Consider the following 22,214-nt stretch of genomic DNA (forward strand, 5'->3'; position numbering starts at 1 on the left):
TAGCTTGTCTTGGGCTCAGAGTTTGTTAAGACCTAAACTTAAACTGGTCAATTGACCAAATTGGTATAAAAATTAACACCCTTATTACAGATTGGTATAAAAATTAACACATGTGATAAATTGGTATAAAATTTAGCACCCTTGTGACAGATTTATCTCAAGAAGCGGTTGACGGCTTGGTGTTTGATATCGGGCTTTTGACGATGGGCCTCCGTATTTTTTCCCTTTTTTGCTTTCTCAGCTTTCAAGCTCAAAAAGCTCTTCTCTAGATTGGCAATTTTGGTTGTTAGCTTGTTCTAGTCTAGAAGCTTCTTCAGCTGTGAGTTGTCAGCAACCTGCTTCTCTAAAAGTTTCATTTGGACCTGGCTTTGCTTGAGCTCGAGAGCAGTAGCCTTACGGTCCTTGTCGGCTTTCTTCACTTTCGTCTCAGCTTGGTCTGCATAACTTTGATAAAAATTATTGTTAATATTACACACTTTTATAGTTATAATATTAGTGTATTACAAATTATTATATCTACTATTTTTTAAAAAATATTTTTTTTTTAATAAAATAGTATAAAAGTATATAATTTTATTTTTAAAAATATATAGATGTGGGTGTGAGGTGGGGATGAGGTAGGTACGAAGTGGGGCGGGTGGATCGAGGCGGGGATGGGGCGGGTACAACGTAAAATACACCCTCGCTCCATCACCCATGGCGGGTATGATTTTTATCCCTATCCTCTCCCCATCACCCGCCAAACCAAGAACCATTCCAGCCCTACTGGGGCAGGGATGAGGGCGGGTCTCCTACTTGACCCGCCCCCACTAACATCTCTACTTGGGATGCGTGCTTCTCTGATCACCGGAAGGCATGTCGCGTTTGGTTTTCTTTTTCCCTTTCGACGTTCTGGAAGCAAAAACCGGTAAAGTATCGAAGGACTCCTTGGGGTTTGGCGAACACTGGTGCTTCACTCAACCGTCAGGATGTAACCCCAGTCGAACAAAATCTTACTTGTTGATCCCTGCAGGCAAATGATCTTATTAGAACGCCATAAAGGACAACATATGAGCAAAGCAAATAATGTCACACACATTTTTAATCATACATTATACAAAATGAAATGGACAATAACACAATAACGAGCTATGAAAAATTTACAAAGTTTTAGTGTACGAAAAGTCCATATCAAATTCGTCAGTTCTGCAGATAGCGACATGTGAAAAAGGGGTGTTGCTCATAATATAATAACAATTGGACAGCCACACCTCCAGAACAACTTTATTTTTCTTACCGACATTTACTAATGCACAGTCAAAGAACTTAAATGCATATTCTTCTAGTTTACCTAACTTTCTACCTTTAATCATATCAAACATGTTGTGAGGGGGATAGAAAGTTCTGCGAACTTTATAATCATAAGGAACACTCAAAAATTAAAACTGATTCATCCATTTCTTACAACTTGTCAATTTTGGCCATACTGTATATTTGTCAGGAGCCGTACATAACGACCAAAATCCCGGCTGTATGGGATAGCTTCGGCAGAGCTCTTCCCATGCTCCTAACCTTTGGGCAAAAGAACGTCTCCAAACTGCAAGACCTGGCCTAAGTGCCTCAGACCACCTGTTGAGGAGCTAGTTGTACAGAGTAGCCCCCGTTGAGTTGCTCCATGCTCCCAACACCACTAGGGAGGAGTGAATTCATGCTAGTCTGGTCCAAGGCCAGGCAAAATCTCATAGGGGCTCAGCTTCATGGCCGACTCCAAAGGGCTCCATCTCAGAGTTAGGGACAATCTCCCAAGGGCTCAACACCAGGGCTGGCCTCATTAGGCTTCAGCCCGCAACATCAAGAATAGAACAATTATAAATAGAAACTCAAAGACAACGAAAAAGAGGTTGGACACATACATTTCACCACTTATTACTATCCACAAAATACCATACTGACTTAACCATCAGAGGGGGGTTCCTCGAATCCACCCTCGAGGGCATAACCATCGTTACTGTGTAGGTGAATCCCGACCAACGTCCAGGCCAGACACCCAGCTAGGCTCAGAAGCTACACCCGGAACAGCGGCGATTGACTATCTTTTTTTATCCAGTGTAGCCTCCGAAACAAATTCAATGTAAGAGGAAAGTCCATAAAAATCATAACTCAAACAAGAGACATGACGTTTCAAATCGTGGGAGACGTCAGTTGTGCAACACATACATTCCAAGCCCTAAATATCTTTTCAACAAAATGATGTAACGGAAACCACTGACCGAATTCAAATTGCTTTGCATACACTACGATATGATCGTCAAGGAAGTCCAAAGCTGTTTGCCCTTCCTTAGGCAATATAAATTCATAGCCGCCAGGAAGATTGAAAAAATGTTGTGCAAGCCGACAATATTCCTTCTCAGTAGCAACCTTGAGCCATAGAGGGTCAACTACAATGTTCACAAGTTTGTAAACCTGTGGCAAACGAAGGGGCTCTCCGAGTCATACCCTTCATCCAATTTCTCTTCTTCAATTACACTGCTGGCAGTGGTAGCATTCTCTCTGTTATCATTTTCAGTCTTTTCATCGTCATCGTCCATTTCCTCACCACCTTCACCTTCTTCTTCTTCTTCTTCTTCTTCTTCTTCTTCTTCTTCTTCTTCTTCTTCTTCTTCCTTTTCCTCTTCCTCTTCCTCTTCTTCTTCTTCTTCTTCTTCTTCTTCTTCCTCACTTTTCTCGTCACCCTCTTAATCATTATCTACACTCTGTTCCTCATCTTCTTTTGAACCCTCAACAATCCTCTCGAAAGATAAGATATCCTCTTCTCTAACATTTGAAGCTGGCGATCGACTCTGGTTGCGTCACTGGTTCTTTACCAGGACGCCGTTCAACACTTTCAACCTCTTGTGGTGGGTAACTAGCGCGCTTCGTTCTCGGCATTCTTGTACTCTTAACACCTATTTTGCCGAGATTAGTACCGTACTGATCTAAAAATTCTGAAACACTATGTAAATGGTAACAAACTTTTATAGGCTTTACTTCGACAATTTCAACGTCTTCTAAAATATCAGGATTATTAGGACGTAAGGCCTTCTCAAACTTGGCAAGAAATTTATGCCGGTAGTAAGCTTCCTGTTCTTGCGCTGAGGATAAGGGTGTAAATGGGTCAGCTTCATCGGCTTTATCCACATCTGAGTGTTTTCTAGATCTAGGAATAATGAAATTTAAGGCAAAAATATTGCTAAATTTACTATAAATGGCACATACCAACAAAAACGATACGAAAGTAGTAAGGGTTGTTTTACCTCTTTAGGTTCCAATTCCTCGTCAAAACACGTAACGAAATACTCCCTCCGTTTATTTTTTAATTGCATCATTTTAATTTTTGCACTATTCACATATCATGGTTGACTTAATTTTTTCACCTCTATAAAATAAATAAATGTTATATATATAATATATCATTAAATTAGTCATAATGTCTAGTTTCATAATATAATTTAGTTATAATTTTTACTAACACAATTAAAGATATTAATGGTTAAAGTTGCATCTCGGTAAATGTGCCAGTCAAACTGATGCAAATTAAAAAAAAAAAAAAATAGATGGAATAGCTAGCAACAGTTATGACTGATAATTATTACTCCTTGTGTATTTAATTTTTGTGAAAATCTGATCCTTCAATGCGAAATTCTGGGTCACTCAATCGAAATAACAGCTTGGGAATTATTTCAAAATATTTTGAGAATTAAATGAGCGGATTTGTTCATCTTTGTGAATTTATACCCAAGTGAACAGTGACAGTTGATGTGACATTAGTTGCATGTTATCCAACGGCCAAGAACAAGCAACTTTTCAACAGCCCACCCTTGATGTTGGACACGTGCCCTACTACTTTAAGATTTTTCCCGCCTAGTTTCGTGTCTTTGTCACAGTCCATATTTCGAAGAAGAGTACTCCAGAGAAAAATTCTGAAGTAATGTAAGTTTTCTCACTACTTAAACTCTAGATATTGCTTGCAAAGTTGTTTTAGTGAAAAAGATTAACAATATTAATTTGTGATTATATGTTCTGAAACATAATCTGCTATGATTACACTTATATATATGCTAAAATGATTAAAATCTACTATATTTTATGCATTGTTTCAATTTTTAGTTAATTTTATCAAGGAATTTACAAATTTTTTGTTACATATGTAAAAATCATAAGGAATTATGAAATTGTTTTCCATTGAAAATTGAGTGTAAAGTATGCTAATTTTCTGAATTAGTTGAATTTTCGTAGAATTACAGAGATTTAAATTAGCTTATATTGAAAATGACTTTTCGGTAAATGTTCATTTTCATTTTGATAGATGTTCATTATGGTATTAGTATTTGATCATTTACATTCTTTCCTTAGATATACTATAGGGTTCCGTCTTGAGAGAGGATTACCCTGGTTTTGGTTATGATCATTCACATAATAATGAATGTTTACTAGTATTTAAACTAATGTTCATTTGAATTTAAATACGCACATGTTCATTCTCATACCGAACATATCCATATAGACTATAATAATACATGTGAACTTTATATTAAATTAATATATGCTCATGAGCGTCATTTAAATATTATAATATTATACTACATACATTTTAACTCTAATATTGATATATGTTTTTTCGAATTTGATACATAGATGTTCATTTAGATATATGTATATTCACATATATTTTAATGTATGTTCATTACATGTTAAAAAATGTTCAAAAATAAATCACATAATGTTAATGTTCATTCATCATAGACCTTTGTTGATTCTATTTTAAAATATTGTATAATATTATGGTATTTCATCCACATATAATATTTTTTGAAAACTTGATCAATCTTTTATTAAGTTGAAGGCGATATATATATATATATATATATATATATATATATATATATATATATATATATATATATATATATATATATATATATATATATATATATATATATTACCAAATGTAACAAAAAATGTTCATCTAACAAGACACATATGTACATTTTGTTCACTTTCATGTTTATGAAACAATTACATGTAACAATATTATTGTAATTAAATTAAATTAATTTTATGTTGAAAATTATTCTTTAATAGCGTTTTATTTAAATAAATAATATTCTAAGACGTATATATTTGCAAACATCTTACTACTATGAAACTTACACATACCTCTTAAAATTAACATTTGATATTACTAAAATGAACATCCGTTGAAACACGAATAAACAAAAATGAACATTGGATGATGCAATTATTCTTATAATAAAAATTATTTGAACGTGTAAACTTTATAAAATAACTAGATTAACTCCCATGCGATACACGGATATAATAAAAGAATTTATAATTGTGTAAACTTTAAATACATATCAGTCAAAATACGTAAAATCTTTGTATTACATACGATATTATTAACATAAACCAAACTATAAAAATAAAAATAATATAAACAAAAGAAAATTCATGTCTGCAATAAAATTTTGCAAAGTTTGTAATTAGATGGAGTAATCACATATATAAAAGGTTAATATTTGTTTTCCTTAAGATTTTTTAAAAGAAAAAGCATTGAAAACTAAAAAGTTTAATGTACTGTATTAAACTACTTTGCAATCAATAGTTAGTTTTTATTTTTTTTAAAAAAACCTAAAACGAAAAAAAAGTTTAGGCGGGAAATAAATGAATGAGAAGCTGACATGTGTACAATTTGAAAAAAGTAATGATGTCAGCGATTGTTACTTAAGTAATATTTATAGATTTGCTTCATTTTTATTTATATTTATAGAAAATTCTTAATATTTAATTCTAAAAATATAATAATTTGAACAAAAAGACTCCTTGTTATAAAATGAACATCTAATGATACATAAATGAATATTTACCAATTCAGAAATGAGCATGTTATAAAAATTTACATCAAATTCATAAATAAAAAGGGTGCGCGGGTAAGACACGTGAAAAGATGGGGTTGCAGGCAGTGTTACCTGTCGTGGGGTGTAGGTATAAAATTGTATTTTTCCAATACAAAAGCCCAAATAGCGGCCCACTATACCAAACAGAAGGCCATTTTGATAAAACCCAAAGTATAACAACAAACCCTAACCCTCCGATCAAAAATAAAACCCCTATTTCAATTTTAGTCGAAAACGAAAACCCTAATTTCCCCATTTCTCTGCTGCAGCAGCCATGGGTAACACACTCTCTCTCCATCTTGTTCGAATTTCTGTAAATTTGATGATAATTTGATGATCTTTGATCTTGTTCGATATGATAACCGTGAATTTTGATTGCAGTATCAGGTTCAGGAGTAATGGCGAAGAGAGTGGTTGTCGATGCCAGACACCACATGTTGGGGCGTCTAGCCTCCATTGTTGCAAAGGAGCTTCTTACTGGGCAACGCGTTGTTGTGGTTCGTTGCGAAGAGATCGCACTTTCTGGTGGTCTTGTTAGGCAGAAGATGAAGTATCTTCGTTTTCTTCGTAAGAGGATGAACACTAAACCTTCTCATGGTCCTATTCATTTCCGTGCTCCTTCTAAGATTTTCTGGCGTACTGTTCGAGGGTATTTTTTTCTTTTCTCTTTATTTTGGATTCTGGATTTTCTGTTTTTCGATCTATTTTATTTGGTATTGATTGATACATGATAATATAGGAAAGCTTCTATGTTTGAGAAATGTAGTATGTTAATGAAAATTTTGAGATTTTTAACTTAATTTATGCTTGAAAATTGGATTGTGATTTGATTTTGTAGATGTAGTACTTAATTCTGCCTGTTTTTGATGAAGCGACTATATCCTAATGTTCCTTTTGAGTGAAAGATGGGGAATTTTGTTGAATGAATTTAATACGGCTATTATTTTGTTTGTTGTAGATTTAAAGCTTGCCCAGGTTATTCTCCCAAATTGATAAATTTGTTTTCTTGCCACCTTATCAAAAAGCTTTTATTACTTGAAAAATAGAAGAAAAAGATTAAATTGTGAGATGAAATATGTTTGGATTTTCTTGGAGATTAATACACTCGTATGGTTCTAAGGTTAGTTGCTTTCAATTTTTTTTGTTTGTTTAGCTTTTGTTATGGAGAATGGCTTTGAATTTTGGTGTGCTGTGATTAGAGTTTGATATTGTGTTTAGTGATCATCGTTGTGGCAAATAGTATTTATTGTGAATTTGCTTGTGTAGTATGATTCCTCACAAGACAAAGAGGGGAGCTGCTGCATTGGCAAGGTTGAAGGTGTATGAGGGAGTTCCCCCACCTTATGACAAAATCAAGAGGGTGGTTGTTCCTGATGCTCTTAAGTGAGTTGGATTATTCTTGATATTGTTGATTACAGTTCTTAATCTGATTTTGCTGTGTCGATTTTGGGTTCCCTAAATATTGACTGTATCACTTGTTGGATAATTCAGGGTTTTGAGGCTTCAAAAGGGTCACAAATACTGCTTGCTTGGCCGTCTATCAAAGGAAGTCGGCTGGAACCACTACGACACCATCAGGGTACGATTATCCTTTCTATTAGCTTGTAGTTGTTTATCTTTACTTATTTACCTGTTGAACCTCATTTAAATTGTTTTAACTTATGCTTTGATATTTATCATGGTATAATTATGGTGCTTCATTATACTTGGTTGATACGGAGACTTTTATTAGTTTCTATTGTGGACTACATTCATTATTTTTTAATAGTCCTATTATGCTCTGAAAATTCTAGTTTTCTCAGCATGTGTATGTTCTGGTTTAAATCCATTGGTCTTTTCATTGTTGTTTGACCATTTTTCATTATAATTATAATAATTTAGCTGATGCTTAAAATTCTATTTTCTGCAACTCTTTGCATTTGCTCAAGCATATGGTCTCAAGTAATATGTTTTCATCAGATGAAGTATGTATTTGAATTGATTATTTGCGCCTGTTCAATCTGCTGATGCTACTAATGGGGCATTGTTTCAATTTACGCATTCTCTAATTTAGGAACTTGTCTGCTTGAAGTTGAAAATTTTATGCAAGCATGACTTTTTGCTATGATGGAAACCTGGCTGTGATATTTGATCTCATCTGTTCTTGAAGTCTGGAACTATGAACTCAATATGTCTTAACTTGCTGTGTTGGTATTTTTCGGCTGACCATTGTTTTTACTTGCAGGAGCTTGAGGAGAAGAGAAAGGAGAGGTCCAAGGTTGTTTACGAAAGGAAGAAGCAGCTCAATAAATTGAGGGTGAAGGCTGAGAAGGCAACTGAGGAGAAGCTTGGTTCCCAACTAGAAATTCTTACCCCTGTCAAGTATTGAGGATAGAAGTTGATTTCTTCCAGTTTTGTTAAACTAGACAAATTGAGTTGTTTTATACTTTTATGTACTGCCATTTAGTCCTCTTAAATCATTTGTGTCATACATCCATCATCTTTGTTATCGTTTGAATGGCACTAATTTTGAATTTTGTTGGGCACCTAATATGATAAATGTAGGTCATTTGTTGTGGTGCGTAACCTTTTTGAGCATATATAGACTCTGTTCTACGTGAGTATATCTTAATCTAGCTTGTCTTGGGCTCAGAGTTTGTCAAGACCTAAACTTAAACCTTGGCTTTTGCTCGTGAAGCTCCAATTTACACCTTAAGCAACATACTACAGTTTGACATATGTGCTCCTAGACTAAAACTCAAGTTTACAGGACAAGCAGGCTGCAGAAGTGTAGTTAACACGGATGTTGGATTTTGATTTTGTTGGACTCCTTTCCTTTGCTATGGATCTGGTAGAGACTGTAGGCTGTAGAGAATTGTCTAACTGGTTTTAGACTAATCAAACTTATGTAAGCTTCACGCACTGCCACAGCCTTCCCCCTCCCCAGCCACTACTATACAACGGTTACAACCACTTCTCCTTACCTTCCAGGAAAGCAGGTTACTTGCACATGCTTATGAGGAGGGCGAAGAGGGTGGATCCGTGGATGAAACAGGTTACTCGTACATGCTTATGAGGGCAAAGAGGGTGGGTGAAGTTCTTTAATTCTTTGTCAAACGAGCTCAACTAACTACCATTATGGGCTTATTGTTCTCAACTTCAATCATAGTGACTGGTCGTAGTAAGTGGGACTACACTACCAATTTTGCCTATTATATTATCCATCAGTGTACTGGGTGAGCCGGTCCTTACATGTGCGTTATTGATTCATAAATTGCACAAGTTTAGGCATGAGATGCATCTTTGAAAGTTGGTTAGAGCCTCTCATTATTTATTCATCGCAAATTGGGTAGAGCCTCTCATTATTCGTAGTATGAACAACTCCGCCAACAAAATCCGCCACATGGTGGCGTTGCCGTACCCCGGCAGAGGCCACGTAAACCCCATGCTTAACTTATGTAAGCTTATCCTTACAAAATCCAATGATTTCCTCATCACTTTTGTTGTCACTGAAGAATGGCTTGGCTTCCTCAGCTCTGAGTTCCCACAACCACCGGCTAACTTCCGGTTCGCTTCGCTTCCTCAAGTCATACCTTCTGAAATAGGCCGATCTGGTGATTTTCCTGGGTTCATAGAAGCTGTACTGACCAAGCTTCAGGACCCCTTCCAGCGCCTCCTAGACCGACTCGAACCGCCACCAACAGCTATTGTTTATGACATGATGTTGTATTGGATTGTCGGTGTTGGGAATCGTAGGAATATTCCGGTGGCAAAGCTTGTTACGTTCTCGGCTTCCTTCTTATCTGTTATTTCTCACTTCGACTTGTTGATCCAACATGGTCATTTTCCCGTTCATGTATCAGGTAACTTTAGTTCTAATTTTTTCTTTTACATCGTCTATGTTAGATAAAGTATGTCTAAAATTGAAGTAACTTTTGCTGTTATTGTTTTGTGTCTTATAAGTTTTGTTTATTATAACGGCTCTAAGAATAATATTGCATACCGTAAGTACCCTCACTTGACAAGATTAATATGAGATGAGTTGAAGCCACCAAAATACTCTCTCAATACTTGGATTAGTTGGGAGCTCAAACTTAACAGCAAAATATATACTAATGTTCTTTCAAGTTTTCAACATTAGAGGCCTAACTTGAACATTTTGTATAAACTAGAAAGAGGAGATGAGATTGTGGACTATATTCCGGGCCTGCCTTCAACAACTATTGCGGATTTGCCAACATTCTACCATGGAGATGGCAGGAAGACGTTACACCGTGTACTCGAAGCAGTTGCTGTTATGGGCAATGCACAATATATTCTGTCCACATCTATCTATGAATTTGAAGAGCAAGTGATAGATTGCCTTGAATCAAAATTTCCTATTCGAATTTATAACATTGGTCCAATGATACCATACTTCAACCTTAGTAGTGAATTAGTCGGAGATTCTAAAAACGAGGAGTACTACTTCAAGTGGTTGGATTCTCAACCAAGAGGCTCAGTGTTGTACATTTCTCAAGGAAGCTTTCTTTCAGCCTCAAATGACCAAATCCAAGAGATTGTCGCGGGCATTAAGGAGAGTCGTGTCAAATTCATGTGGGTAACTCGTGGTGATAATTCAAGATTCAAAGATGGAGACATTAGTGATCAACTCGGAATTTTAGTACCTTGGTGTGATCAATTAAGAGTGTTGTGTCATCCTTCTACAGGAGGATTTTGGACGCATTGTGGGTGGAATTCGACTTCAGAAGGTATATATGCTGGTGTTCCTATGCTCACTTGTCCTATATTTTGGGATCAAACTCTCAACAGCAAGTTCATTGTGAATGATTTGAAGATTGGATGGAGAATGATAAATAATGACGCGGGAAAATTAGTTTCAAGGCAGGAAATAGCACGACTTGTTAGAAAATTTATGGACCCGGAAAATGGTGATCGAAAGGAGATGGTTATAAGAGCAACTGAGTTACGAGACACTTTTAGAAAGGCAATTGTTGACGGAGGTTCAGCTGCTTCTGACCTTGGGGCTTTCATCAACAAAATTGGTAATGCATAACTAAAGTAATGAAAATATGAGGAAGTTATTGTATTGTCCTATGCTTGTTTAAAAATTTGTAGCAAATATTGTAACTAAAAAGAAACGGAGAAGGAAGTATTTATATTTCGACCTAAACACTTAAGGAAGTATTTAATTGTTTAGTGTTTGGACAAAAACAATTTGTTTCATTTTGATTGATTTTGTATTTGCTTTTGCATTCTCAAAGTTATCTAAATAATACAAATAAGGTAAAGATAAGTTTTGAAAACAGAGGAATTTCTAGCTTGATATTTAATGTACATTCCCATTTTAGATTTTCTGGATCCATCACTGCTATCAGCTCAACCACTTAACCTGAAGAACAGGGAAGCTTTGATTTACTTGTTAATCTGAAGTCTGAACCATATCCGAGGAACTTTCAGCGAGCTTTACAACTTCACCAACAACGACGGTGATATCATCCAATTTCCCCCCTGCTTAATGACCACAAATTTCAGTCAATCTATAAGCATCACACAAGAAAGTATAAATAAGAGATGATTTGACTAAAGATATGTAATCAATGCCTGTTAGCTTCATTCCTAGCAACTTCTTCCAATCTGGCACATCAATACCCTACAACACCGATTATATTGAATAAGTTAACCAAGTGTATGGTGTAATAAACAACTTAAGAGGAACGAACAACATTCTTACTAGGATGGTTTTACCTTGGTTCGAGCTTCTGATGAATAAGGAGAGTCGAAACTGATGTCCATTGAGTGATCTCTAGCTAGCCTAGCTAATGCCTTGGCTAGCATAAAAAAATCTTACTAAGTTAGGACTCGTTCAAGATTATTAATTCTGAGAAACATCATATTTACAGTAAATTTTATAGCAGGAGGAAGTACCGGCTTCTGCAACGTTGCTGTTGCTTGCAACAGTTGATGCAATTTCTCTGTCATAAACATTGTCGAAAAGCCCATCAGATCCCATTACTACAATGTCTCCCTCCTCCAATTTTACACTGCTCACCTGTTTATATTTAAGCAATTAAGAATGAAAACTATTAATTAAGTGTGAAAGATATAAATTACAAAAAGGGATTAATGTTTGACAGTAGTTTGAGTAAAAGATGTTTGGAAAGTAAAACAGGCCTAACATTTTCTTACCATTGCATCTAGGTATGTTTGACCTGAAGTTTCTGAGCTCAACTGATAAGGACAATCAAAGTAATGCTCTTGAGTGCACGTTGAGAACATTATTTGTCCTGCAGAATCACTAACCCCCGGTATTTGTTAACACGAAAACATAATCAGAACTTCAGAAGAACCAATTCATCTTAATTCTGTCCCACATCTTATGTACCACTTGTATGTCATTCACTAAGACAGATTCTCAATATATACTTTTACTCTAAGGGGTGTAGCCTTCGTTATATCATGAATCAAAAAGGAGGATTGACACAAATGCAGAACATAGAAAGTGGACAGAAGATGTAGATTCAGTTCAGATTAGCAGTTTTAGTATCAGTAACCACCTTTGCGAATAACACGTAGTCCACAATCTCCAACATTTGCAATCTTAAGAGTCCCATTTTCTTCCATCATAGCAACAATTCTGCATGTTAAGTGACAGATCAGACAATCAAATTGAAATACGTAGTATTTTTTGTGCATTGTGTGTGTATTCACTAGAGAGTTAACCTACACTGTTGCTGAACCCATTGAAGTGGTAGCAGCATGCGCCTTTTTCAACAAAACCTGAGGATCATAATTCACCTGTTGGCATACAAATAGACACCTTGGTTAGTTGGACAATACTACATGCCTTGATAGGCTTAAACTAAGGAAGAAATGGCATACATAGCAGGGGATTGAATAATGTGAATTGGTTGAGCTAATTATTCAATCGGAACTATGTGTTTCCCTTTGTGTTTTCTTCTCCGTCTAATTAATTGACATGCTACAGGCCTAACTTTTTTTTTTTTATAGAAACCGTGACTACCTCTGTGTCATCCACCATTGATGATGCATGGGCCATCAGCTCCCTAGAAAACAATGCAGGATCAACATCTCGTTCTGCCCACCTGCCACAGGTAATTAAGTTAAATGACAGCAGTCGCAACACAAAGTATATAATATTCAGGCAGTATCAACTAATAAAGAGTAAGGAGTTATGCATAGTTGCATACTGCATACCCAGACACTCCATCTGCAACAGCTATAGCTCCACCGCCGTGGCTGCTTATGAAGAAAGCATCTTCTCCTCCCCTTTCGATCTACACAGGCAAAAATAATTGAACACAGTTAATCATCAGCAGAACTATCAAGTCCCTTACATAGTCTATACAACACTTGGATGTAATACAAAGAAAATAATGCCGCAGGAAAAATGAAAAGCAGTAACAGTCTTAAGAAAACAACATATACCTTGTTTGGATGAGCTATAAGATGTGTTCCAACACAAAGTGACATCTCTGACCTATGAATATAATCACAATCATCAGATAAATTATTACTCCGTATGTAATTCATCACTTTGATCAACTGAAACACCAGGTAGTAACTTAAATACTGTTGATGATTTAGAACTAATCGTTCTACTAACAGCCCATAACAACCTTGAAATATCAAGCTTATATCGAAGAGAATCAAATGAAAGGCTTTTGTAAAATACTCAAAGAATCGAGAATGAAGTATTCATCCCACGCATGTTAGATCATGAATTTAGTACTAAACAGCATCCAATCTCATAAATTAGCAAGTTCAAATTGTAGAATTCATAGAATGAATTGTGTAGGATCCAATCATAATCTTTTCTTAGTTATCAACTATCAGTCATATACTATATATTAATGAAAGTTTAAAATTTTTAAAAATGCATAAATAAGAACATTACTTGATAGGATAAGTAACATGAGAAGAAACAGCAGCAACATTAGAAAGTGGAAGCAGGGTAATTCTGCTGCCTAATGATAGTTTCGTCACTTTCGCGGGTAATAAAAATGAGCTCATTGAAGATCTGAATGCACTGCTACTGCTAATCACCATTTTCTCTTCTCCTTTTCCTTTCTTCGGTAAATCTCTTCACCTTATCAATCTTGTGGACTCGTTTCTTTTAGGGGATACGCAATTTGCAGCATCAGATAACTTTGTAATTACTATCAATAAGAATATAAAGAAGTAATCTATGATCAATGAGCACCAATGGTCTACTGATAGAATAGTACCCTGCCACGGTACAGACCCGGGTTCGATTCCCGGCTGGTGCAACTTTGATTATTTTTTTTCTGTTTTGCCCCCAACATTTTTTGATATTTTTTTTCCCATTCCATTATCCGTACAATCCAATTAATCTACAATACAGCTTTACAAGGCTAGTGAATTAGTGATATACCACTAACGTGAAATAAAGTAAGTATTAAAAGCAAAATTAACTTTTGAGATCATGAAGAGAACATGATCTTTTTAGAAATGCGGGTCGTGGATTAGGGCATGTAATATTGATACATGTGTTGAGGTTAGGCAAATTGATTTAAATTTTAAGAACTAATTTTGTGTTTTCGTGCCAAGTCTCTAACATGTTTAGAACAGTGTCAATAGACATTCAGTTCTTGTATGGTAAATAGGGCTGTTTATCGGTCCATGATCGGACCGGACCGAACACCGAAAATTAGAATTTTAAGAACTGAAGACCGGACCGATTAAGTTAAGACAAAATCCGGACCGGATCGAAAGAATTGGTCCAAAACTCGGACCGAACTGGTTTGGACCGATTTAAGAATTTTTTTAATAATTTTATGGAAAACTCGAAAAAAGTAAAGGAAAATCTACATATTAACGTCTTTTTTTTGTATATTTAGTACAAAAAAACTTATAAATTTAAAGTTTTCTAAGTTTATTAAGGATAATCTTAACCATTATTTAAGGTTTCACGCATGTTTTTAATAAAAATATCGGTTCGGTCCAAGACCGATTTTAATAGGGTTTTGGACCGAATCGGACCGAAAAAGTAATTTTTAAGACCTGAATTCAGTCCGGTCCGGGGGCAGTCCGGGGTGGTTCGGTCCATTTTTTCGGTCTGGACCGATTTATGAACACCCCTAATGGTAAGTGATGTATGACGAGATTTTAGCCAATGCTCCGTATTAAGATATATTTGGAGTTTATTAAGCTGATTGAAAAAGCTGCTCAGTTCAACTTTTTGTAAAAGTTGTTTGAGCAATTCTTGTAATAAGCTATTTTAATTTTTGAACATAGTTAATCTAAAGAGTTACTTAAAGTATCATTTAATACAATCCGCAATATTAACCACTTAAGGGTTTGTTCTCTTTAGCTTATTTTCACTTCAGTTCATTTCACTTCTTAATTTCCTTCTCTCATAAAATATTAAGGTCAGCTCCAATAAGTTCAGTTTAGCTGAATTCAGTAAATCAAAACAGGCCCTTACGTATTACCAAACAAGACATTTCTTTCGATTGCTTATTTTTTTTAATTCCACCACTCCCATTGCCAACTCATGGTCCCGGCCCGGTAGTTTCAAACGATGATCGTGCAACAAGAACAACAAAAACAGATATCATAATATCCAAACAAGAATAAAGCAAACCATAAATCAACCACATGTCCATGACCCTACAAAACTCATCTATCAAAGGCTTAAAAAAAATCTACAACTTGGTGGCTCAAACATTGCCAAGTAATACACTACCAAAATCTTCCCTAGCAAATAAGAATTCAGATAAAGATATCCCTTAGATAAGTAGATACCCTCATTTCTTCTATATAACCTTACTTCATCACTACAATCTCCATCAAACCCCACTCCATTATTATCACTTCTAATTCCTACTTTCTCCTGTGTTTCTCCTTTTACAATGGCATCCTCCACAATGGCTCTATCCTCCCCTTCCCTAGCCGGAAAGGCCGTAAAGCTCGGCCCAACCGCCTCCGAAATCCTCGGAGAGGGAAGGATCACCATGAGGAAGACTGCCGGAAAGCCCAAAACTGTTTCATCAGGCAGCCCATGGTACGGCCCAGACCGTGTTAAGTACTTGGGCCCATTCTCCGGTGAGGCCCCATCATACCTCACTGGTGAATTCCCTGGTGATTATGGTTGGGACACTGCTGGGCTTTCAGCTGACCCAGAGACTTTTGCTAAGAACCGTGAGCTTGAAGTGATCCACTGTAGGTGGGCCATGTTGGGCGCATTGGGCTGTGTTTTCCCCGAGCTTTTGGCCCGTAATGGTGTTAAGTTTGGTGAGGCTGTTTGGTTCAAAGCTGGCTCACAAATCTTTAGCGAAGGTGGGCTTGATTACTTGGGTAACCCAAGTTTGATCCATGCTCAAAGTATCCTAGCCATTTGGGCTTGCCAGGTTATTTTGATGGGTGCTGTTGAGGGTTACCGTGTTGCTGGTGGGCCTCTTGGTGAGGTTGTTGACCCACTTTACCCCGGTGGTAGCTTTGACCCATTGGGCTTGGCTGATGACCCGGAAGCTTTCGCCGAGTTGAAGGTTAAGGAGATTAAGAATGGTAGGTTGGCTATGTTTTCTATGTTCGGATTCTTTGTTCAAGCTATTGTTACTGGAAAGGGTCCTTTGGAGAACCTTGCTGACCACCTTGCGGACCCAGTTAACAACAATGCTTGGTCCTACGCCACCAACTTTGTTCCCGGAAAGTGATGCGTTTGTTTAGGATTTTTTAGTGGGAATTTGAGGAGAAATGATTGTAAATTGTGTTTGATCTGAACTCTTTGATGAATGAATATAACCCTTAATTTTGTGTGCTAATCATGTTACATATTTTATGCACTTGTGCCATTGAATGATTTCATTTCTATATTATTAGTTACTATTTGAAGATATTTGAATTAAATCAAACCGATAAAGGCTTGAAAATGTACTTCGTATATTATTATCCATTTATATATATATACTAGATGAAGCCCGTGCGATGCACGGTTTGTTTGATTATTTTGTTACTTTTTTTCTTTTTGTATTTATGAGTTAAAATTTGTTATATATTTAGATAAAATTCCTAATATTAAAAGATAATATTTAATATTTAATTAATTTAAATTTAAAAAATCTCATTCGCCAATTTTGCTTACGTGGCATTTAAATTATTTTATTCTAAAAGAAATTAATAATCTCTTATTTAATTGGCTATTACTAAGATTTATAATCCTATATGGCGCGCTAAGAAAATTAGATCGTACGTGGCTCTCTAAAAACTCGTGCGATTAGAGCTGTTAAAAGTTGACCCGACTCGAAATACGGACCCTAACCCGACCCTAACCCTAACCCGTCTGAACCCGAAAAAAATGGTGACCCAAAACCGACCTAACCCGACCTGAAACCAACCCTAGACCCGAGTTGACCCGAGTATTTGAGACCCGAACCCGACCATGAACCGACCTAGAGAGGACCCGACCCGAATGTGACCCGTAAATTATTGACCTGAACCGAACCCGACTCGAACCCGAGAATGACCCAAACCCGATTTAACCCGTCAAAACCCGAATTCAACCCGACCTGTTACTAACCCGACCCGTTCCTAACCCGACTCGAATTTAAACCCGACCTGTTACAAACCCGACCCGAAATCAACCCGACTTGTTATTGACCCGACCCAAATTCTACCCGACTTGTTATTGACCCGACCCGAATTTAAACTCGACCTATTACTAACCCGAATTTTAGGATTTAGGAATTTTTAGGATAAAAAGAGTTCTCCGTATTGGCTATTGAGTTTTAGGCTTTTTTTTTCAATTTATTAACATGGATTCCAATTATAAAACAAAAGTGGCCTTTCTCATCTTACTTGACTTATCTCTTACATAATCCTCGTCAAAGAAAAACTGAACAGGACAGCAGCCAAAAAAAAAAATTTAAACAAAAAAATAAAAAATACACGAGACCCAGACAATAACAGGTCTTTCTCATCTTACTTGACTTATCTTTTTTTTATTATTATTATCTTTTTAAGGGAATTCAAATTTTATTATTCACTTGTCTATTTAATATTTTTTTTTTAGAAAATATTTTAAATTACGTAATTTAATTTGGAGTTTTAAATAAATTAAAAAAAATAAAAAAAATGTAACTGGACCCAATATGACCCGACCTGATATCAAACTTAAACCCATATTAATCCAATATTTGATACCCGAATTCGAACATGACCCGACTTGATTATTAAAACCCGAGAATAAAAAGACTTGAAAAGGATCGATCTAATTATAACTCGAAAATTTTTGACTTGAACCACACCCGAGACCGACTTGGAAATGACCCGACATGATTATAACCCGCAAATTATTAACTTGCCAATTTCAACTCGAGAATGACCAGACAAGTTTAAATGACCCAACTTGATTGTAACCCGCAAATTATTAACTAAACCCGACTTGAACCCAAGAATGACCCGACTTGGAAACGACCCGATTATAACCCGCAAGTTTTTGACTTGAACCGAACCCGACCCGAACCCGAGAATGACCCGACTTAATTATAACCCGCAAATTATTGACTTGAATAGAACCCGATAATGACCCGACTTGGAAATGACCCGACTTTATTATGACCCCGCAAATTATTGACTTGAACCGAACCCGACTCAAACCCGATAATGACCCGACTTGATTATAACCCGAAAATAATTGACTTGAACCGAACCCGACTCGAACACGACCCTAACTCTTTTAAACCCGTAAAAACCCGAATTTAACCCGACTTGTTTTTCACCCGACCCGAATGTAACCCGACCTTTTATTGACCCGACCTAAACCCGACCCGAAAAGATGTATGACCCGACGTGATCCGACTCAAGCATGACCCAACCCGAACCCGACCCACATAGGTCCTGACATTAACCCGTATTGACCTGACCCACACAAACCCGACTCAAACCCGACCCATTTACCCGAATTGACAGCTCTACGGTGCGATGCACGGTTTTTTGATTTTTTTTTTTTTTTTGTATTTATGAGATAAAATTTGTTATATATTTAGATAAAAGCCCTAATATTAAAAGATAATATTTAATTAATTTAAACTTAAAAATCTCATTCGCCAATTTTGCTTATTTGGCATTTGAATTATTTAATTCTAAAAGAAATTAATAATCTCTTATTTAATTGGCTACTACTCAGATTTATAATCCTACATGGCGCGTTGAGAAAATTAGATCCTACGTGGCTCTCTAAAAACTCGGGAAAAAACTCCCCTTTATATATATATATATTAGATTCATACAAAGCCCAATTATCTACTATTCAAAAAAAAAAAAAAAAAAAAAAAAAAAAAAAAAGAACAATTATCTACCAATAAATTTTGATAAAGATTAAAGATGGACAAATTTAATTTATTGTAAGTTGAATTTAATTTAATTTTTTAGTTCTAAGGTAGAATTCCATTTATCTAATTGAAAATACTACTCCCTTGACATTTTTTGTCATATTGTTAAAGTAAATTTACAATGGATGTACGATAATACTCTTAAAAGGTGAATAAGATTCTTTAAGTGCGATAAAACCACAAAGGCTGTTGTACATATAACAAATGGTGGTGCAGGAATTTGAACATGTAACATCGTACACAGACTTTTAACCTTAACCACTAGATTAAGATCTTTTCGGTTGGTAGTTGAGTAGGGTGACTAAGCTAATAGTCTAATAACTCTAATTGCTTAGGAAAGATCGGCATAAATGACATTATTAAACTAAGATAAGGTAAGGGTGTTTTGTGTCAATTTTCTTAAAGTTTTTAAAAATTTAACGTCAACAATCATTAACAAGCACCAGTGGTCTAGTGGTAGAATAGTACCCTGCCACGGTACAGACCCGGGTTCGATTCCCGGCTGGTGCAAATTTTGTAATTTTTTTTGTTAATTTCAATTTGGGTTTAATTTACCAGTTTCATATTACTTGCAACTTTGGAATATTTTATATCTCACAAAATAAGTTTCAGAATTGAAAAACGACGTCGTAACATTATTTCCAGGCTTTTATCTTTGTACGATCGTACCATTTCCAATTTCATCTGGAAAAAATACAACACAACGATGAATGCTGCATCCAATTCCAGAACCGATTTCATTGCAGGTGATTTCACATTTCAATTTTCTCGATTATAAATAGTATTTATTTATTTTCCGTTGACCTAACGACGTCGTTTGCAGACAACGCCGGAGACAGCGATTCCGACACAAACTCCGACGAAATCGCCGATTACTACCAACCAATCTCTTCAATTGACGGCAACGAAGATGGCGATTTGAATAATCTGAATATCAACGGATATCATGATCCGAATGACGCAGTTAATCAACACAGCAGCTTAAGCAACGGCCATGATTACTCTGCTGCCGCTGAGAATGGGGTGAGAACGCTGAATCTGAGCGAAGATGAGGAGGAGAGAGAAAGTGAAGCTGAAGTTGAAGAAGAGGATGAGCAGAGAATGGGAGTGGACTTAGATAGTGCGATGAGGAGAGCAATTGAGGAAGATGAGAGCCGGAGAAATGCCCCGTTGTCATCGGAGAATGCAGTGAGAGTGATGGAAGCTATGCGTGGTATTTCCTTCCCTGGAATGCCTCCTGATTGGGTTAGTGAATTGCCGGAGGACCGATGGGTTCATCAACTCCAACGCCTCCGCCAGCCGCCCCATTCTACTGCTTGATCTGTGTGTGCATTGTGCTATGATCTTTGGAGTTTTCTGTTTGATTTGGTTTTGTAAATTGATCGTCTGAATTGGAGTACATTTTATGTTTCTGATAATTATAGGCTTAACTCGACAATATATTATGAGTACTGAGTTTTTGATGCACTAAAAATAATCGCTTATTACAAGTTCATAGCAGCTTTAAATTAAATCTGAACACGAAATCATGATAATGACTATTGCTAAAAAAAATTTGCAATCTACTCTTACAAATGAATCTATGTCTTCCAAAAACCGTGCTATTTCGCCATCGCCAAATCCACCAAAGGGTAGTTGCAAAGCAGGTCTGCCACTTATCCGATTGATTTTCATCCAAGCTATCCATATTATGAATGAACCACTCTTCAAAACTTCCAGAAAAGAATGTAGGAGAGAGTGCAGAGCTACCTATACTCAACCAGATGCTACGAGCCTTAGAACAATCCCTGAGCATATGTTCTACTGTTTCATCTAAATTATCAGAGCATATCTTGCAGCGAGGGTCATCAGTTAATTGCCTCTTGAATCTATTTGCATTACATAGAACACGATTATGCAAGCAAAGCCAGAGGAAACTTCTTACCCTTTGTTGTACAGGCGCTTTCCAAGCCAGATCCCATTTTGGATGTTTTCCTATGTGATCTTGAGCTTTCATGATTCGGAGAGCATACTTGACTGAGAATTTGCCTTTGTTCGATCCCTTCCAGAATCTCAGATCCCCTGCCTCTGGATCTTCAATTAAATTGTGAGCAGCGATTAATTGCAGGGAAGAATTGGGTAGCAGGTGGGCAAAGGTATCCCACTTCCATCCTAAGGCAGGATCCCACATTTCTTGAACAATAGCACCATCTAACTCAGAGGGTATGGGAGCATTGGCTACATCTCTCAAAGGTTCATCTGATGCCCAACAATGATCCCAAAAGAGGGTTGTTTGACCATTACCAACAGCAACTTTAGAGCCCTCCTTTAACCACTCGGCATTTTCAGTTATCCCCCTCCAAACATTTGACATATTCAAATTTGGAGTGAACATATCAATGTCACAACGCCCATGACAATACTTAAATCGCAGCACTCGGGCCCATAAAGAATTCGGTTCAGTGAGGACTCTCCAACCGAGCTTGGTTAAGAAAGCCGAGTTGGATTGTCTTGCCGACCTTATACCTAAGCCACCTTGGTCTCTAGGGAGCTGTAGAGTATCCCATGACAGCAAATGCACACTTCTTTTTTCCTCGGTTCCACCCCAAATGAATCTTCGCGTTTTCTTATCAATGTCATCACAAACGGATCGAGGGATCTTCGCGGTTTGCATTGAATAATTAGCCAAAGTAGATAGCGTGGATTTGGCCAAAGTTATCCTTCCCGCTAAAGAGAGGTATTTGGTTTTCCACCCTGAAAGTCTACGGTCAACCTTCTCACATAAATGGGAAAAAGTTTCCCTCGTCACCCGACTTGAAATTGTTGGCATACCTAAGTAGAACCCTAAGTCTTCAGTACTATCCATCCCAAGTATTGCATTTATATCACTCTGTGTAGAGGCAGAGACATTTCGAGAATAGTATACTCTCGATTTTGGCAGGCTTACTCTTTGTCCAGATGCTCG

General features: G+C 36.5%; 5 protein-coding genes and 1 non-coding gene across 6 annotated transcripts; 5 read left to right on the plus strand and 1 right to left on the minus strand.

Moving 5' to 3' along the window:
• The first annotated feature begins 6,074 nt into the window (after positions 1 to 6,074).
• LOC145569980 (large ribosomal subunit protein uL13w-like) lies at positions 6,075 to 8,494 on the plus strand. Its single transcript, XM_081628955.1, has 5 exons — positions 6,075 to 6,193; positions 6,297 to 6,564; positions 7,182 to 7,298; positions 7,407 to 7,494; positions 8,140 to 8,494. The coding sequence occupies exons 1-5, from the start codon at positions 6,190 to 6,192 to the stop codon at positions 8,281 to 8,283; spliced, it is 621 nt and encodes a 206-aa protein (XP_081485081.1). The 5' UTR covers positions 6,075 to 6,189; the 3' UTR covers positions 8,284 to 8,494.
• A 526-nt stretch (positions 8,495 to 9,020) lies between these two features.
• On the plus strand, positions 9,021 to 11,200 carry LOC145569978 (UDP-glycosyltransferase 87A1-like). The gene is made up of 2 exons (XM_081628953.1): positions 9,021 to 9,757; positions 10,067 to 11,200. The coding sequence occupies exons 1-2, from the start codon at positions 9,268 to 9,270 to the stop codon at positions 10,948 to 10,950; spliced, it is 1,374 nt and encodes a 457-aa protein (XP_081485079.1). The 5' UTR covers positions 9,021 to 9,267; the 3' UTR covers positions 10,951 to 11,200.
• On the minus strand, positions 11,188 to 14,070 carry LOC145569979 (putative protein phosphatase 2C 26). Its single transcript, XM_081628954.1, has 11 exons — positions 13,813 to 14,070; positions 13,344 to 13,395; positions 13,113 to 13,192; positions 12,919 to 13,000; positions 12,622 to 12,692; positions 12,452 to 12,531; positions 12,084 to 12,181; positions 11,823 to 11,946; positions 11,643 to 11,725; positions 11,499 to 11,547; positions 11,188 to 11,405 (listed from the first exon to the last, which is right to left on the minus strand). Exons 1-11 carry the CDS (start codon positions 13,962 to 13,964, stop codon positions 11,317 to 11,319), a joined length of 960 nt encoding a protein of 319 aa, XP_081485080.1. The 5' UTR covers positions 13,965 to 14,070; the 3' UTR covers positions 11,188 to 11,316.
• Positions 14,071 to 15,717: 1,647 nt separating this feature from the next.
• Positions 15,718 to 16,702, plus strand: LOC145569981 (chlorophyll a-b binding protein, chloroplastic). Its single transcript, XM_081628956.1, has one exon. It carries the CDS (start codon positions 15,791 to 15,793, stop codon positions 16,592 to 16,594), a length of 804 nt encoding a protein of 267 aa, XP_081485082.1. The 5' UTR covers positions 15,718 to 15,790; the 3' UTR covers positions 16,595 to 16,702.
• A 3,007-nt stretch (positions 16,703 to 19,709) lies between these two features.
• On the plus strand, positions 19,710 to 19,780 carry TRNAG-GCC (transfer RNA glycine (anticodon GCC)). Its single transcript has one exon. It is a non-coding gene; the product is annotated as a tRNA-Gly (tRNA).
• Positions 19,781 to 19,942: 162 nt separating this feature from the next.
• LOC145569983 (uncharacterized) lies at positions 19,943 to 20,737 on the plus strand. Its single transcript, XM_081628958.1, has 2 exons — positions 19,943 to 20,016; positions 20,094 to 20,737. Exons 1-2 carry the CDS (start codon positions 19,977 to 19,979, stop codon positions 20,588 to 20,590), a joined length of 537 nt encoding a protein of 178 aa, XP_081485084.1. The 5' UTR covers positions 19,943 to 19,976; the 3' UTR covers positions 20,591 to 20,737.
• Positions 20,738 to 22,214: the final 1,477 nt, after the last annotated feature.

This window comes from Chenopodium album, chromosome 12 (genome assembly GCF_948465745.1).
Source record: "Chenopodium album chromosome 12, dcCheAlbu1.1, whole genome shotgun sequence".
Lineage (NCBI taxonomy): Eukaryota > Viridiplantae > Streptophyta > Magnoliopsida > Caryophyllales > Amaranthaceae > Chenopodium > Chenopodium album.